The 18,290-nt window shown below is 36.0% G+C and overlaps 1 protein-coding gene across 1 annotated transcript; it reads right to left on the reverse strand.

Moving 5' to 3' along the window:
* Positions 1–7,876: 7,876 nt before the first annotated feature.
* Positions 7,877–15,070, reverse strand: tmem106bb (transmembrane protein 106Bb). Its single transcript, XM_084130328.1, has 8 exons — positions 14,890–15,070; positions 13,487–13,700; positions 13,316–13,379; positions 12,540–12,699; positions 10,889–11,029; positions 10,737–10,786; positions 10,059–10,112; positions 7,877–9,108 (listed from the first exon to the last, which is right to left on the reverse strand). The coding sequence occupies exons 2-8, from the start codon at positions 13,689–13,691 to the stop codon at positions 8,979–8,981; spliced, it is 804 nt and encodes a 267-aa protein (XP_083986454.1). The 5' UTR covers positions 13,692–13,700; positions 14,890–15,070; the 3' UTR covers positions 7,877–8,978.
* Between the last annotated feature and the right edge of the window lie 3,220 nt (positions 15,071–18,290).

The raw sequence follows: 18,290 nt of genomic DNA on the forward strand, positions 1-18,290 counted from the left end.
TGTACAGATGTCTTCACTGACACATTAAAGTGGGCGTGTTCAGAAACATGAAGTAGTTAAACATGCAGAGAGAGAGAGAGAGAGAGAGAAAGAGAGAGAGAGAGAGAGAGAGAGAGAGAGAGAGAGAGAGAGAGGGAGGTGCCGTTTGAATAAGAAATCGAGTAATAAATGTGCAAATGTTTTATTACATTTCCTGTTTTTCTCATGTTATCAACCCACATCAGTCAACTTTGAAATGAATGTAATGAAATTAACAAAGTGCTGTCTTAATTGATGTAGAAAGACTCTGAGTCCGGTTTGTTCCTATAATGAGAAGGAAAAGATAGTTGAAACTACATTTATTTATTTACATTCACAGCACATTTATTTCTCCATTTCTGCCTTAAGTGTCTACCATTTTCCATAGCAAGTATTGCAAAGGACTTCCAACACAATGGACATCCTCCAAAGGTTTCATATAGGCAGCCTGTTTAATGTCTGATCAAGAGATGCGTTGGGAGACTAAAACCCAAGTGTTTGAGGTTCTCTCACTGTTGCACTACAATAATCACACCCATGTTGCAAATTGCAAATCATACACTATCATATTACCTTGTTTTTTTTTTGTTTGTTTTTTTGTATATGCATGCACATTTTAAGAAAATGTCTGCACATTACAATTCGTACACTATCATATTACCTTGTTTTTGTAAATATGCATGGACATTTTAAAAAATTTCTGTCAACAACAATTTGTCCAATGACTAATGCTGTGCACATATGTGTTTCTACATAATTATTTCTAGGTGAGACACAATGTCAACTTATTTTGGACCAATATTGGAGATTTATCATGAATTAAGTTGAAAATCTTTATGCAACCTTTATGTAGTTCAACAGGATGGGTAGGGGTTGAAGTTAAATTAGGTTAGGTAGAAAATGTATAAAAACCACTGGAAAAAAAACTGCAATTTAGAGTAAGTTAATCTGATATGAAAGATCTCACTCTAAATGAGAAACAAACAGTTACTTCATATAGAAAATCCTTCATTGACACCATGTGCCTAAAAAGGAAACTAGTTTATTTGGAAGTTCAACATCTCTCAGGAAGGTGTAACTGTCATATAAAGTCGCTGCCTTCAAACAGTATCCTGAGAAATTAACCTTTGATTTCCATCTAGTTAGTTCTTGGCACAGAAAAGCTGTAAACCTGTGCCAACAAAACAACCATAATTATCTAGTATTACTAGCAGCCTTGGTAATTAAATTCAGAGAAAAAAGACTTGACTTGACTTGGCTCGTTGTGTCAAACTACATTATGCACAGATAATTGAATATGAGATGTATAATGTGTTGTTTATCAACTTGTATATCAGCTGTTTAACCATGCATAAATGTCACATACCACAATGTTAGTGCATTACCCAAAAACATTTTTCTCACAGAAATAGGATTCGTATGCAATATATTGCATTGCCATGTGAGTGTATCATGGTTCTTGTGTGTCTTTAAGAACCAAAACTCTCACCTTTAACAGTGACACAGTTGCATTCACACTTAAACCATCAAACATTTTCTGTCAGCGTTTGCTTCTTCACACACAAATGGCAGAACCTCTCTCTCTTGCAGTTGCACAGTTAAGTAAAAACTGAATGCAACAGTGTCACAGTGATGTTATATTTCCTCCAGTGCATGTATTCAGTTCTCCATGCATATCACACTGCAGTAAATCAGAGATGCACGAACCTCTAAGAACCCTTCAAACCAGGGTTCAAAACAGTCAAACTGTATGATCCAATCCAAACAGAAGTGTAAAACATTATTTAAAAAAAAATGGGTTACACTTTATTTCGATGGTCCACTTTAGAAATTGTACTAACTATAAGTAGCTTTGTGATAACATGTCAAGTAACTGTCATTAGAGTATGAGTAGACTGTAGACTGTTAGATGTTGGGGTTTGGGTAAGAAGAATAAGTTGACGTGGTTGTAAAGTTACTTGTAGTTAGTAGAATGTATAAAGTGGCCTATGGAAAGAAATTATAAAAAAAATAAATAATAATATCTAAGAGTTAAGACTTTGAAGAAGCTCAAATATTCAGTATTTAATATATTAAATACTGTATTTTTATTTTTATTTTTTTGGTCACTACATTATTCTGATACTTCCATTTGTCTTATATAATAGTCTTAAGTTACTATTATATAAAAATGTGAAAAGTAAAAAAAAAAAAAAAACTGGTAGATCTTCACAGGAACAATAGAATCAATTGCCCTGAGGATCATGTGTGCCATTTTAACTGAATGTGAAACTGATTGACTGATTCAAAGGAATTTTCCATGACAATTAATGGTATCTGTGGCACGGGTACCACAGAATATACTTTCATGTTTGAAAAAAAAACACAAACAATTTTTTGTGCACTTCCAAGGTAGGTGAAGTTCATTCCAAGTAATCCTTTTATTTGTAATTGTTAAAATACCTTCATGGTATTCTTGCATGAATATTATGCAAGTAAGTAGAAATATTGAATATACTGTAGCATTGCATAGACACGGCTATAGGAAGTCATCACACAGAATCTAAAGCTAGCTCATCAAACACATAGTTATGCTTTTTTCAAAACAGTATGACTATTACATGCATACAGTACTCTTGTGTGGTAAATGGTAAATGGACTGCATTTATATAGCGCTTTCACAGACCTATGGCCACCAAAGCGCTTTACATTGCCTCACATTCACCCATTCACTCACTCATTCATACACCGACGGCGGTGTCAGCCATACAAGGCGCCATCCAGCTCGTGTACTCTTGTGTGGAACACTTGAACCATGGACTTCAATTGTCTAATCAATTGCAGTTCTGTCTCTATGACAACCATTTAAGGGATCTGTGCCTTGAACAGATATGGGTCTCTCTGGATCTGTGAATGATAAAGACCCCATTCCTCAGCTGAAAATGTAATCATGTGCTATAAACTCAACAGTGCATTATGCAAATCCTTGAATAAACATCACTGAAGGAACCTGGGATGGTAATCATAGCTCTCTCTTGTGACAAAACAGATAGTTACAAACTGATTAAATGTGAGGATCGTATATGAATTGTCTTGTTCTTCATGCTTCACATATATAATTTGCACTTTGCAAATGTAGACAAACTGGTTAATCTCTGTAAAACTTTACCGGTGCCTATAAGCAGTTCTGCAGATTTGAAAAACCTTTATTTAAAAAGACAAGTGATTGCAACATAATTATAGTGATCAACTGAATAGAAATTACGCCTCTTATTGGCAGTTCTCCTTGACAACCATTGTGTAATTTGTCTATGCTCTGGATACATTGCTTTGTTGCCAGCTAATAAAACCATGTTGCCTGTTTGAACTTCCATTGTGATAGTTCTAAATAAGGGTTACGGTAAGTGTTGAGGTTATGAAATAACATTAATTAGACTGTGTTATAATACCCAATTGTACATGATTACTTTTGTTGTCCTGGGGAAGCATGGAAATGAAAAACTCCTAATTGCACCAAGTTATTTGTGCACTTCAATTATGATGCTCTATAACATTAATTGCAGAGAAGGTGCAGCTTCCAATGAACAACCCCAGTCTTTCAATCAAATACTTTAAAGTTGCCATAAATCAGAAGTTGCAATAGTCTTTTCTTCCCTATTGTGATGTATATCTGAGCTTCTCGAACAAGAAAAAAAAATGTAGGGTGGTACTTTATTTTGTCCATTGAGAATCGATTGGATGCTTGTATTGTGGTGGTTTGCTTGCTGTGATGTCATGTGAGTGACAGGTTGCCCCGCCCTCACGTCAGTAAACGCATCATCAGAGAAGAAATGTTGCTGCAAGAGTGAGGGGAAGTTATTCTGATTAAAGGTTATGAGGATACATGAATTAAAAAATAATGATGTGCACAGATAAATAATTTATAATAATAAATAATTATTATTCCATAAAAAATAAGCAATGTCAATTTTGATTTCATGGTGACTTTTATTAACTTTTCATGAACTAACCCTTAATCAAACCCTATAGTAAGTACATGTTGTTATACCATGGTCTGGGTGAATACTCGATTCTGATTGGCTGCAGGGTGTCCGTAAAAAAGTGATAATGTACACCTAGGAAAGGCATCCCGTCAATTTGCCTGATGACAGTTCTAAATGATTGCGCTGGCTCAAACGCTAAATGGTAACCATGGCAACGTAACGTAAGGTAGAGCCATCATCTCACTTCCCATCACTGATCAACTGCTGCGGTCGGGTCGCTGTGGCCACGTTGCTTGGCAACGCCTGTATACGGGAGATATTAAATAGTGCGCTTGACTTAATAAATAAAAACCCTCACGATTTTTACTCTAAAACACATTAAAGTATTATTAATTGATTAAATATTTCTTTCTTTCGTAAGTGACCATGGTATAAGCGGGTTAATGCCCTTCGAGGTGTCCATTGTCAGGTATTAATGGACTCCGCTGCGCGTCGGACGGTTCACGCCTCGCCGTCGTCCATTAATACCTGATAATGGACACCTCGTCGGGCATTAACCCTTACTTAATTAATATTACGCAGTAATTATTTATATGATTGCACTCTAACAAGGACACTTAAAAGCTACACTGTGTAATTTTTTAAGTTGATTCTTAGCAAAAAACACTTTGTTCTTTCAAAATGATATGTGCTCATTAATGTGTAATTACTTCTAACGTTACCAACTAATCAAGTATTCTCGTAAGTGTAGAATCTGCCATTTAGAATACATACGAGCGAGTCGCTCGAATGGCGGCAGCCATGTTGCGCCTCCATCTTGAAAATACATTAGCCAAAGAGGGACAAACCTGGAAATTCAAGCTTCGCCTTGCGCGTTTTGACACTCAGTTGGCACCGTGATGAATGCGAGGGGGAGATTACTCACGACTGCCGGCAGATTTGAAATAATACGGCCACCGTAGGAGTTAAAACGCCCTCGGAATGGGAGGGGCTAGAAAGTAATATTCAGTTGGTAGTCATAAACAATTTCACCGCTAGATGGGATTAAATCCTACACAGTGTAGCTTTAAAATAAAGTGTAAGTGCTTTTTCTTTTTAATTTTGTGTTATTGTGAAAAGGTAGCATTAAATATATTGACTTTTTTTAAAGTGTTTTTTTTTTTTTAAATCTGCTTTAGTAAGAGACTCAAGTTTCTGGTTTGAATGCAGTATCATAAATGATGTCGACGCCCCTTTATTGCATTTCCTGTTTTTCAAAAGGAGTTAAAGTTTCAGGTTGTTTACTCTGTTTACTTTGTCTAAATCTTGTTAGGCCTAGTTAAAAATAATTAAACTGATCCAATAAGTTATTACTTATAAACAATTGGATTATGTTACTCCTCACGGAAACCTGCCAGTTACCAAATGACTACCTTCATCTAAACATTCTTACTCCCTCTGCTCTGGATATAAACACGTCTTAGCCACGTGACGTCTCTATGGTAGAGGTGGCGGCCTTGCGGTTGTCTACCAGAATGGTGTGAAAGTTTTCATGACTGAATTTTATGTCTTGTACATGTCAATTTTGAGACTTTCCCTATGCCGTGGTCACATACTTGAACTTGTTTGTACTTCGAGAATTTATAATACATCTATCTCTGGCTCACAAACTGGTATATCTGACCATAAACTGATGACATTTAGATTTGATTTCCCTTTCCTGAACCTACTGTCAAAACTACTATTAATTATCACAATATTGAAACTGTTTCTCAAACTCCATTAATGCATCTTCTCTGTCTATTTACTCTGATTTTTCTTGTCCTTCTGCTGTTATCTCTACTTACAACTCTGCTATATCTGAAGCCTTGGACAAACACACCCCCATGCTAACTAGGCTAGTATCTTCATCTCATGCTTCTCCTTGGCATACCTGAGCTCTGAATGCTTAAACAAATTTGCAGACTTCTGGACGTCAATGCCCAGAAATGTAGTAAAGACATTGTTAAAATAGTCCATGTGACTACAGTGGTTCAAGCTTTATGTTATGAAGCGACGAGAATACTTTTTGTATGCAATTTTCTTTTTAAATTAATAACGAAACGAAAAAAAGAAAGAAAAAAACAATTTCTTCTCTTCTGTGTCAGTCTCATACGCTGATCGTGTAGTAAACTGGGTTCTACGTCAGAGCGCTGGGTCATTATTGGCCGACTCTGTTCATGTGCGTGTGATGTAATAACTTTTTCATTACAGCAATATTAGAATAAAATAAATATAATAAAACATTTTGTTTCTAAACTGCTCGGAAAAGCTGTTGCCTTTCAGTTACAATCTCATCTCTCTATTATCAATCTTCTTGATCCCTATCAATCTGGTTTTCAATCAGGCCATAGCACTTAAACAGCACTGTTCAAAATGACCAATGACCTTCTCCTATCTGCTGATTCTGGCTGTCTGATTTAACAGCAGCTTTTGATACTGTATCCCATCACACACTTAACTCTCATCTTTCAGCCATAGGCATCACGGGTAGAGCTCTTTCTTGGTTTACATCCCATCTCACTTATAGACAATTATTCATTTCTGTCCATAACTTCAAATCCCCCACTTCTCTCAAGGTGTCCCTCAAGGCTTTGTTGTTGGACATCTTCTTTTCAGTAATTATTTGTTACTCCTTGGTAACAAATTGCTCTGCTTCTGCTCTTCCTCTTGACTCATTAAATGCCTGACTTGAATTGCTGACATCAAAAACTGCTTTGATAGCCTCACGTCTTGACTACTGTAATTTGCTTCTTATTGGACTGCTGGCTAAAACAATTGCTAGATTACAATCTGTTAAAAATGTCTCGGATGAGTCATTTCTCAAGTCAAGAAGTCTGAACACATTACCCCATGTGCTCTATAATCTCAGTGGTTTCCCATTTCCGTATTCAGTATAAAATTATCTTTGTAACATTTAAATGCCTTCCTGATCTTGCTCCTGATTATCCGTCTGATCTGTTGCACTATTATTCTCCCCCTCGCTCTCTTAGGTCATCTGACCGCCGGCAAAACCAGCACTGCAAGTTTGAGAGGTGGCGCTCTGCAAAATCTTGCGAGAATCACAACTTGCTTTACGGCACGACGTCACATACATCAACAACATATGAAGCGGCCTCTATGGAAGACACTCGCACGCATTTCAGACGTGAATCATGGCAGAGTCGACGAAGAAAGCTCGGTCGAAAGAGTGCAGAGACGGCTCTGCGTGAGTGGTATTTACGACAGTAACGTTTAATACAAGTACTCCACAGCGACTCTAGGGGTCGCTGTTTTGAGAAAAACGGAAACTGCATAGTGTGCCTTTAAAACTGCTTACTGTACCACGCTTTTGTCTCTCATCAAAGGGTGTTAGATCATTCAGTGCTATGGCACCGAAACTCACTTCCACAACTCTTCGTGACACCTCTATCAAATCACAACTAAAAACCTCTTTTCTCAAAGTACTTTCAGTCTACCTCCATCTAATGTTTTATTGTGTTTAGTTTTTGTCAATATGCATGTATATATTTATTAATATATGGTTGTATCTTGTTGATGCCATGTTTACTTCATTATCTCCCTGTTAAGCAAACCTTGAGCTTAGGAAAGCGCTTTATTATTAAAACTTATTATTATTGTTAAATTAAAGGTCCAGTTAATAGATCAATGTGTTTGCACATTTGTTCATGCAACAAATAATCACAAAGCTTAAAATGGAATTCAATCCTGTGCACATAAAATATTTACTGAGTGCTTTTATATAGAATTATTAATGTACCTGAAGACAACTTCTTCATTACAGCAATATTATAATAAAATTAAGAAAATGCATTTAAACACCCTCAAACAAACCAAACATGTTCTTTTTCTCACATAAATTCCTAGAAACAAAAGGACAAGTGACTCAAAACATGTTTATTTTCATGGAAACCAGTAAGTGTCATGTTATTTCAGTTGTTAGGAAATGCAAAAATGCCAAGTCATGTTAGCAGCCACTTCTATTACAGATGCAATACTTCATCAAAGTATATCATCTTTTAAGCTTTTTTTAAAAACATGATTAAAATGTTTACAAATGTAAATTTCTATATAGACCATGTTTAAAATGTTATCAAAGTTCTCTCTATCTAAACGTAACATCTAGTTTTAATAAGCAAACTTCTACATGAAATGCCTTTAAATTCTGAACAATAAGGAATCAGAAGGAACGGTCATCTCATAATATCCTCCGTTATTTAAGTAGTCAGATGCTCTCAGGTCCCAGTGATTGTGGTTCTACGTAATTAGTGTTTTATCAGTTTGCATTTGGAGGCGATTTTTCATGGAGATTCCCAGCTTATAAACTGTGACAATGAGAAATTTTGCTATCGAAGTGCAATAAAATAAATAGATTGAAACATTTACATGAAGCACAATTTTTGTGCCATCTACAATGTCATTCCCTCAGTGGTCACGTGATCATTTTGTATGAAACACACAGTAGTTGAAAGCAATCTCAAATATGCATCCCCCCACTCCCCCTCAGAAAACAGCATCATGTAATGCCGTCTGTGAGCACGAACCAACTCTGTGGAACTGGAACGAGATATTAGTGTGTTTGGGTTAAGATTGATCTCGTCATTGAAAATCAGGCTCAACACGATAAAAATAATAACCCGAAGTACAGCTGACAAAAAGCTGGCGTCAAATACATAAATACATCAAGTCAGTTCAGAGGGGTTTTAAATAGGTAGTGCTTGAAGACAAGGGAACTTTGTCAAAAGGTATCTTGTACCGCAACACTAATGAACGAATCTGTTTGGCAAAGTGAACTGGAATGAGAACTACGCAAACCCCGTAATGTTCATATTGCTTGGAGAAAATAAAGTGCATCATTCATGAACGGCAAACACCCTGACATCTAGTGGTTCTCTGGCAGAAGTGCAGTAAACCCTCAAACAATGACACATTGAATGGAGAGGTGAGGGACAGGGTGATGTAACACTATCAGGATCAGCTCTACCCCGCCCAAGGAGTATTCAGACTATATTCATGCAGAGCTGTAGTGTTTCCTCCACAGTCCACATACTGGTACATCTCCTGAGACACCTGCTCAGCATGGCCAAAGTACACTGTAGTGACGGTTACCCTGCAAACCAACGAGCAAAGTTAGAAACAAATAAACCAAGAACATTTACCTGACTACACTAGAATTACCTCAAACCTGCTTTTCCTGCGTGACTGCTGAACATTTAGCAATGTGTGCCAAGTGCTGCACAACAGCTCCAATGTTTTTAGTTGAATAAGTGTTGGACATGTACTTAATTCATTTTCTCAGACCAATTGAATCAAAAGCATATTTGAAAATCAAACAAAAAAGTCCAAAACTGTGTACTTAACGGTTTTAATGTGGTAAAGAGCTATGCAGCGCTCGTTGTTTTCTGTCTTCTGGTTTGTATTTCCAAAGCATGAGGGTAAGATCTTATCAATTTAAGAATGAACTGCCCGGTTTAAAATCTTCCCGGTCTACTGACATTTCTTATGATGTCCGCTTCAAACATTGCAATGCTCATGATAACTTTTCCTAACTCTACAATAAGTAAATCCACATCACCATCTAATTACTCTTTGACAGAGATGCCATAGAAACATACAGACCTACCGCAGGCTGTGCGCTTGTTTATTTGGCGCATAAGGTCTATAAAACTGTTTTAAATATATTTATTCTGTATATAGATAAACATTTTATTTTTATTGCAAAATATGCATATCTATGTAGTATGAGCACATAGGGATACTGACTGTCACGTAATTTGCAGTGCTTCATGGGAATCGGCGATGCTAAAGGGTTCTTTTGGCGTGATTTGCTTGTTTTGATTCTCTGATTGGTGGAGATTTCTCTGCAGAATCATGGGTTATGTAGTTTTCACCAGGAATTCCGCTGTTAAATTCGATTATTTAAAAAAAAAAAAATAATGCAGACTGGCGTTTTCAACAAAAGCATGTACCATCGAAATCACAGTAGGTCTGTCTTTAAAAGTTTATAAATTATTGTTAAAAATCAATCAAAACAATATACGTGTTTTGCACAATACTTACTGCATCATAACCACGATGTTGTGCACCTTGATGCTCTGCAGAGTACAGTAGTCACTGTAAAACAGATGAAGTTGAAAAGGTCTGTTAGGGATAAATAGAAATTCCCCCCAAAAAAGCTTTGCATATCAAATTTTTCTCATTACCAACGATTTGCATATCAAAGCAATATCATTACCTTTTCCCATGATTGGAAAGGGTTTAAACAAAGTTTTTCATGCTTGTTCAATGAACCATAAACAATTATTGCACATGCACCTGGAACAGTCTTTAAGATGCTAAGTGTTTACAGGCGGTAGACAATTAATGTCACAGTTCCAATAACTTAGGACACCAAGGAGACCTTTCTACTGACTAACTGTGAAAAACACCAGGAGAAAGATGCCCAGGGTCCCTGATCACCTGCGTGAACATGCCATAGATTGTAGGGACGCATGTGGACTGCAGATGTGGCTAGAGCAATAAACCTCAATGTCCCTAAAGTAAGACGCCTAAGACAGTGCTACAGGGAGACAGGAAGGACAGCTGGTCATCCTTACAGTGCCAAACCACATGTTGGTTTGGCACTGTAAGGATGACGACCCCCCCCCCCCCCCCCCCCCCCCAAGAGTGGAGTAACATCTCAAAGCAAAACTGGCAAACTGCTGCATGTTTTCATGCATAAAAAGTGTGTATACTTACTACATATAGCTCATTTCATCAGCTATGGTGGTGGGCACCATGTAGTCAATCTGACAAAATAAATGTAAAAAAATTAAGTATAACACAAATATGATTAAAGATTATAAATGCTGGAACATACATTTTAACAGCTATTGAAAGTACAGCTCTACCTGCTTCATATCCAGGGGGCCAATAGTGGTTATGTTGCTAATGCGGGTCTTTCCAATCACAGTCTTGGAAAACTGCACCTGGGCTGTGATGTTGGCCACGTCCACCGAGTAATAGTTGTTGTTAGTAATATTCAATGAGTTCTTTAAAGGAAAAAAAGACAATTAAACAGGATGAACAGACATCTAAAAAAAAAATCTGTCTTCAAACCCGCATTAACCTGCTAAGCATCTGTCTGAGGAAAAAGATTATACAGGTTTTGGAACGACAGACAGGATGAAATACAATACACAGATCTCATGTGAGAGTGAGTTTGTTGTGTTTGAAACGACTTGAAAGTCTGGTAGTGTGTGATCCTCAGTCGTGTATGACGCCCAGTTTTTCTCTAACAATCTTCCAATGGTAACCAAGTTGGTTACTTGATTGCAAAATAAGGGTGATATTGCCAGGCTTAAATTACAACAGAATTTTCATATTTGGGATCCCTCAAATTTATTGCTGAAGCAGATACACCAGGGGTCTCCAACACGTCGCTCGCGAGCTACCAGTAGTTCGTGGCCTGATTGGAGGTAGCTCGCCAAGGGCCGTTCACATATCGCGTCTTTTGCGCGCTCAAGTTCGTTATTTCAAATAATTTGAAGCGACGCGCTCATTTTTTCCAGGCGCAGCGAGTCAACATGAAGGATGGGGGTGCACCCAAACACTACGGGTGTTTTTTTCTTCTCCGTAAATAAATCTTGTAGCAGAGCTACAGCAAGCGTTTTTCTGTGGTGGAAATCCATTAGCTATTAAAACTTCTCTGTCGTTGTGGAGAGTGCATGGTTGCATAGCAACGACAGACGCCACAGGGAAAATCGGACCGAATTTCACTATTAATAATAAAAGATAAGCTAATGTGCATTGTAAATGTTAGTAATTTATCTTTTTTGACTCATTCTTTTTATAAAAATGATTTAAAGGCTGAAATATGCGAGGTTTATCTTTTTATAAAAAAAAATTTGTCAAAACTTTACTTGAACTTGTACATGTTAGTAGATAACATGTTGCAAGACACTCCTTTAAAATCTGGCCATCATTTTTAATGTTATTATTTTAATGTTTATGTAAACAAAAAGTGCATATTGATGCTAAGTTTATTTGTTATTTGCTGGTTTTCAACATAACACTTGGTGAATTAATTTTATTGTGTAGTATTAGTACTTTTTGAACAGGATTCTGTGATAAATAACCGTGATCATTTTGGTCACTAATCATGAAATGAAATTTTCATGCCATTTCATCTCTAGTTATCATGCACTATAAAATCAACTATAATTATGTGTTTTTTACAGTATAATATGCAAAGTACAATTTTCTATCATTTTTTATTATTATCTCTGATTCTGTTCTTTTCTCTTACATTTAAGGGTGACATATATAGGCCTACAAACACTATTTTAGGTCTAAAACAGTTTGGATAGTTGTTAGTATGAGAGTTATGAGACATTATTTAAGAGATTCAAGTACTGTATTACATGAGTAGCTCTCGTCCACTTTCATTTTTAAAAAGTAGCTCTCAAATGAAAAAAGGTTGGAGACCCCTGAGATACACCATCGAACACTTTTAAACTCACTTGTGTCTCACATGTGTTTGACTGCTCTGGAGGAACTTACCGTAATATTGAGATACACAATGCGTTTGCTCTGGTCATAGGACACGTAGACAGACTTCACTCCCACATAGTTCACATCAATGGAACGTGGGAACAGGAAGAACACAGCCAGGCTGGAGAGCAGCAGGCACACAAAAACTGAAGCTGTCACATACAGCTTGCTGAAACATAGATTAAGAGCTAAATCAGTAAAACAAACACAACATAAATATCTTCATAAATAAGACATAATACCTTCTAAAACAATGAGAACTGGATCAACAAAAGTGCATTAGGATAAACATTTCTCAGAATATCTGCACTTCAAATTTAATATTCTTAAATGCCATTTTCAAAACTTCTCTAAAATTTTAAGACCTGCATATCACTTCCATCGGCTTCAAACCGAACAAACTAAATTACCCTGCTTAACAGAGATATACAGTACAAATGTAAAATATAAAAAAAAAATCTATATTGTAATATTAATACTAGACTGAAATATATAATAATTATACATTTTTATTTGGGGATACAAATAGTAATATAACAAGAGTAATATATTTCTATTTTAATTCACTTTTATGCATTAATATTAAGATTTCAAAAAGCAACGAACGAAAATAAAATGTAAAACTTGACTACGGTGTCAGTTCAGTTGCATTTTTAAGACCTTTGAAAAGTGGATTTAAGACATTTTATTGTTAATTAAGGCCTTTTTTTTCTTTTCTTTTTTTACAATAAGACATTTTAAGACTGAGGATCTGCAGACACCCTGATTTTACAAAAATCTCTTACGTTCTCCTTGGTCTCAGCCTCTGGTCGCTGTATGGGATCAGGGCCACCAGCTGATTTTCTTGGCCTGCATAAACATGTCATAGTGTGTCATGTCACATGGTGTACATTTCAGATTGGGTTCCTTTAAAAAAACATTTCAATCAACATGAACTTTCTAGATGAAGTAGATACCTCGCGGGATCCTTCCAGTGCCTTGGCATGTGGGGCAGGTGACGCTGTCTCGGCCAGTGAACTCCACGTAAGGGAACTGAGACACGTCTCCCCCGCTCTTACTGTCCTCCGTCTGCATGGCACTGTACCCGGGGGATGCGGTTAGGCTGTCCTGACAGTCATCATGACAGGTATGCTTGGGCAGGTGGGAAAGGGCCTTCCCCATTTTGTACACCTGCGATAAAAGCAAAGATTTAATATGGGTGAAAAAACACAAATTATACTATAAAACTAAGGTTGAAAGCAAAATTAAACATCACTAGCATGTCTAGAAAAATAAAACTGCATATCCAAGACCGCCAAAACCATTTAAAACAGAAAATTAAATAGATAATAGACTAGAACTTTGATAGAGAATCAAATAAAATAGAAACCTTTAACAGAGAATGCAACATAACAGAATCATGAATAGAGAATTAGAATAGAATCTTTAATAAAAGATTGAATCTTTTTGAGAATCAAATACAACAGAACCTTTAACAGAGATTTGAACAGAATAAAATAGAACCTTCAATAAGTAATCGAACAGAATCGAAATAAATTGAACAGAAACTTCATTAGAGAATCAAATAGAATAGAATCTATAGTAGTCAATCAAATATAACAGAAACTTGAATAGAGAATCAGAATAGAATATCTAAATAGATAAACTAATGTAACAGAATCTTTATTGGAGAATAATTGGAGAACATTTAATGGAGAACTTAAGTTAAGAATCAGAATAGAATCTTTAATAGACACATAAATAGAATTGAATCTTTAATTGAGAACCGGAGAAAATAAAATATATAATGATGAATCAAATAGAATATAATTTTTAACAGAGAATCAAATGCAATCGAATCTTGAATAGAGAATCAAATATAACAGAATCTCATTGAAAATCAAATAGAACAGAACTTTTAACGGAGAGCTTAAAAAAGAGAATCAATTCAATCAGATATGAACCCTAGTAGCAATATTTCATACCGGTATACGGATTACTGTATCTTATATAATACATGACTGAGGCAGTCATGCAGACAAGAAGGAGTAAGTTAACGTTAGCCTAGTCTCGATGTCATCAAGCATTTTATTTGCCAAAACAACAACCGTCATCATGTATGGGATTAATGACAGATGATCAAACTACATTCATGTGTCGTGTTTATGGTTTAGAAGTGCCAAGTCAAAAACCATACAATGCCATTTGTAAGCTAGGCCTTGACACACTAGCTCCTACATGAGCATTGACTGGTTGACTAAAAACAAAGCTAAGTTAAAAACGCAGCGGGCTAGTTTGCTCTGAACCAGGAGATAAATGCAGCGCCTATGATTAAAATAGGCTTGTCTCATATCAAATATGTAAAAGATCATGTTCTTACCTAAAATGATCGGTTTAGGTGAGCGCTTCAGTTGACATGCAGTTAACGTTATATCGATTCGTTTATCTTTTGCACTGACATGCGCAGTGCGTCGTTTCTCAGACTAGGCGAGCAGCATCTGCCTGCAAAATCGGAGGCTGCATTTTCAGGACCCCACTTTTAGGACCGCATTTCTAGGACCCTAGGTTTTTAGTGACAACGCCACCTACCGAATTAGAGGACCAGCGAAGATGGATGACAATCAGAGTGTGAGTATCAAATGCGAATACATTTTTATTTGTTAAACTTTAAAAACAATTGTGATGCATTTCATTGGAAAGTTAACGTAGCCAACGTGATGGGGATTTGGTAAATAAATAGTCTTGAATGCATAGCCATCATATATTAGCCTCTAATGCTGTAAAATGAATTGTTTGCACATTCATTTAACGGAACTGTTGCATGCTTTTTCCATTTTAATTCAGTTAAAATTATCGTAATGTTTTCACTGTCACGTGCTCTCAGTCAGTCTGTTTAACGTTACCCACAGTAGGCCTACATGTTATGAGTAGGCTAGTCTCTTCATTGACATGGTTTTATAAAGTTGGTTGAGACATATGACATTTTAATAGTCAGACATAACAGAGAGGCCATCATAATAACTGACTGTTAAAATACCACGTGTTAGATTGTGTCATTTACTGTGTACTGTATATGAAGTGCTTTCAAGGACACAGCTCAGGGTAGGCAATAGTATGACAAAAGATAAATAAATAAATTGGTTAAGTACTAGGCTTAGGCCTTATTTATGTCTATTTATTTATATGAAATTTACTTAAAAATGTTTTTCAAGAAACACATATCATATGTATAATATGTTATTTCTATTCGGATTTCTTGCATCTCTCTCTATTTTCTTTTTTCTCAGTTCAGATGGGCTTTATTGACATGAGTGTTTCTAGAACCTTTGTTCCCACAACATCAAAATCATTTTTTTTTTCAAATCTTTGAACAGTATGCAATAATAGTAGGCTATTATGAACATTAATTGTTATGAAGATTGATATCATTATTTTTGTATCGTATATGTGTGTGCACTCTGTGGTAACTAAGATCTTTTAAATATGAAATTTAAAATTAGAGAGTAGAACATTTTCAACTAAATGTTCCTTATTTAATTCACTTCTCTTTCTCTCTCTTAGGAGTCAGTGATGATGCTGTCCATGAAGTTCTGTCTGTGGTTCACGTCATGAACAAATTTTTTTTTGTGTGTGTTGAAGTTCAGTTGTTATATATTATTTCGTAAAATAAACACAATCTTAAATCTACCCCCAGAGTCATCCTTGTCTTCCCTCTGTACTTGAAAATGTGGTCGATCTGACTGAAAAGACTATAACATGATTCCTTGTTTATTTTACTTGAGTAGTATTTGTGTGTAATAAAACTTAAAAAAAAAACTGTAAAACTCTAATGTAGTTAAAACTGGGTGGAAATACTGCCTTGGTGGCACTTTTTTCGGTCCTCCAAAACTAGGGTCCTGGAAATGCGTTCCTGAGACTGCGGTTCTCCGAGGCGGTAGGTGGCGCTGTCACAAAAAAATAGGGTCCTAGAAATGCGGTCCTAGAAGTGGGGTCCTGAAAATGCAGCCTCCGGGACTGCAGACAGTTAATATTGGACTAGGCACACAATACTTCGTCTCATTAATATTAATTGACCTCCATGGAGCATCCAATCACGTAATACATTAATTCGTCATCGGCTCATCGGACTCAGAGCCAAATGGCTCTGATCTGATCGGATTGAATGTCGAGTAACATAATTAATATTAATGAGCAAATCCTTCACCTTGGCAGGATTGTTGATAAGCCGATAGGTTGAGTGTGTGTTAGGTTGGGGAAGCCTCCTCTGCCCACTGGTCAAAAATTAATGGAGGCTTTGGTCAAAAATGATCCTGCACATTTAAACTAAATCTAGTAATACAATGTGGAAATTAAAATTAAATGAAAAGGGTCGATTGCGGCATTAATCTGATCATGTTTCATTATATTTTTACGCGTTTTACAGCGTTTCGCACCATAACCAATCACACATGACTCTGTTGACCTTACGAATGCAATGGCCAATCAGAGGCGTTAAGATTAGTAATCGCTGAAACACCGGAGTTTTGTTCAGTGCGCGAGCTGAATACTCTCATCATAAAATGATAAACATAAACAGATTTGGTGTTTGTGCTCTTGAGAGCGTCGAAACTAATATAAATAGGTTTTTCTATTTACAACGTATTTTGCAGCGTCGAGGAATGTAGTCAATCACAAACACATATCTGATGATTTCTTGAATGCAATGGCCAATCAGACGTGTTAAAGTTAGAATCCCCTCACTACTCAATATTTAACAACAAGAGCGTACTGGGATGTGTAGGTTGTTGATAGGCAACACATAGGCCAAGGCTACTATTTCATGACATTCTATTTAAATGTGTTTTTAAGGAGGAATCGCATCTAGCTTTACCCGAGTTGGTTCATCTTTTATTTCTAACATAGAAAAAGTGTATAGTTAAATGTTTGACTCTCCGTATTGAAATTAAGTAAAATTTGCATTAATGCACAACAAGCATATGACTGGTCATAGATAATGCTAAAAAAAAAAAAAAAAAACTTATATAGCAAATTAATGGCTTTGCAAACAAACGAACAAACCCACAACAACAAATGTAAATTATTAAGACATATTATCATAGGACAAGCTTAAAGGAAAATGATGTCATAATTTACTCACCCTCAAGTTGTTTCAAACCTGTATGAATTTCTTTCTTCTGCTGAACACAAAGGAAGATATTTTGAAGAATGTTGGTAACCAGACAATTGATGTAGGCCTACCCCATTGACTTCCATAGTAGAAAAACAAACCCTACAGAATGAGCACATTCAGGGCTTTTCAGAGATACCAAATGTATGGAGGTTTCACCAGGACAACAACTTCTCCCTGGTCTTTAAAATAGCTGACATTAATTTAGTGATCAAAGTTAGCACTCTTATGTAAATATGATGATATTCTGTAATTATCTTTTAAATCTGACTCATTTTCAAATTGTTTGTCATTAATAAACATCTAAGGAAAATGTTATAGGGTTTCTAATCAAAATATGACTCTCTGTTACAGAATTTTTATTTGAACTGAAACGTCCACTGTAGAGGACACCAGGACTTAAATCAGGCATTTTGGAGAGACAACATGTGAATAGGGAAATCAATTACACATCAATATTCTTATGAAATATAAGATATTATTAGATATTATTATGAAAATGTTGAAAAATTATTACTCCCATTATTGCAGTCTTTTTTCATTAATTTTTCATTAATATGGAAATTAGATACATGTATCAAGGAACCCTTTTTTTAGAGTGCAGTGTATAGATA

The sequence above is a fragment of the Abramis brama genome, assembly GCF_963993115.1.
Source record: "Abramis brama genome assembly, chromosome: 12".
NCBI classification, from domain to species: Eukaryota; Metazoa; Chordata; class Actinopteri; order Cypriniformes; family Leuciscidae; genus Abramis; species Abramis brama.

What these genes read in the sequence shown, in the direction of transcription:
- tmem106bb (XM_084130328.1), bottom strand. Translation starts at nt 13,691, where the DNA reads ATGGGGAAGGCCCTTTCCCACCTGCCCAAGCATACCTGTCATGATGAC. An exon ending in AGGCTGAGACCAAGGAGAAC is followed by an intron (nt 12,700 to 13,315) that starts GTAAGAGATTTT and finishes TCTATGTTTCAG; the next exon opens with CAAGCTGTATGTGACAGCTT. An exon ending in GATGAAATGAGCTATATGTA is followed by an intron (nt 10,113 to 10,736) that starts GTAAGTATACAC and finishes TCTGTTTTACAG; the next exon opens with TGACTACTGTACTCTGCAGA.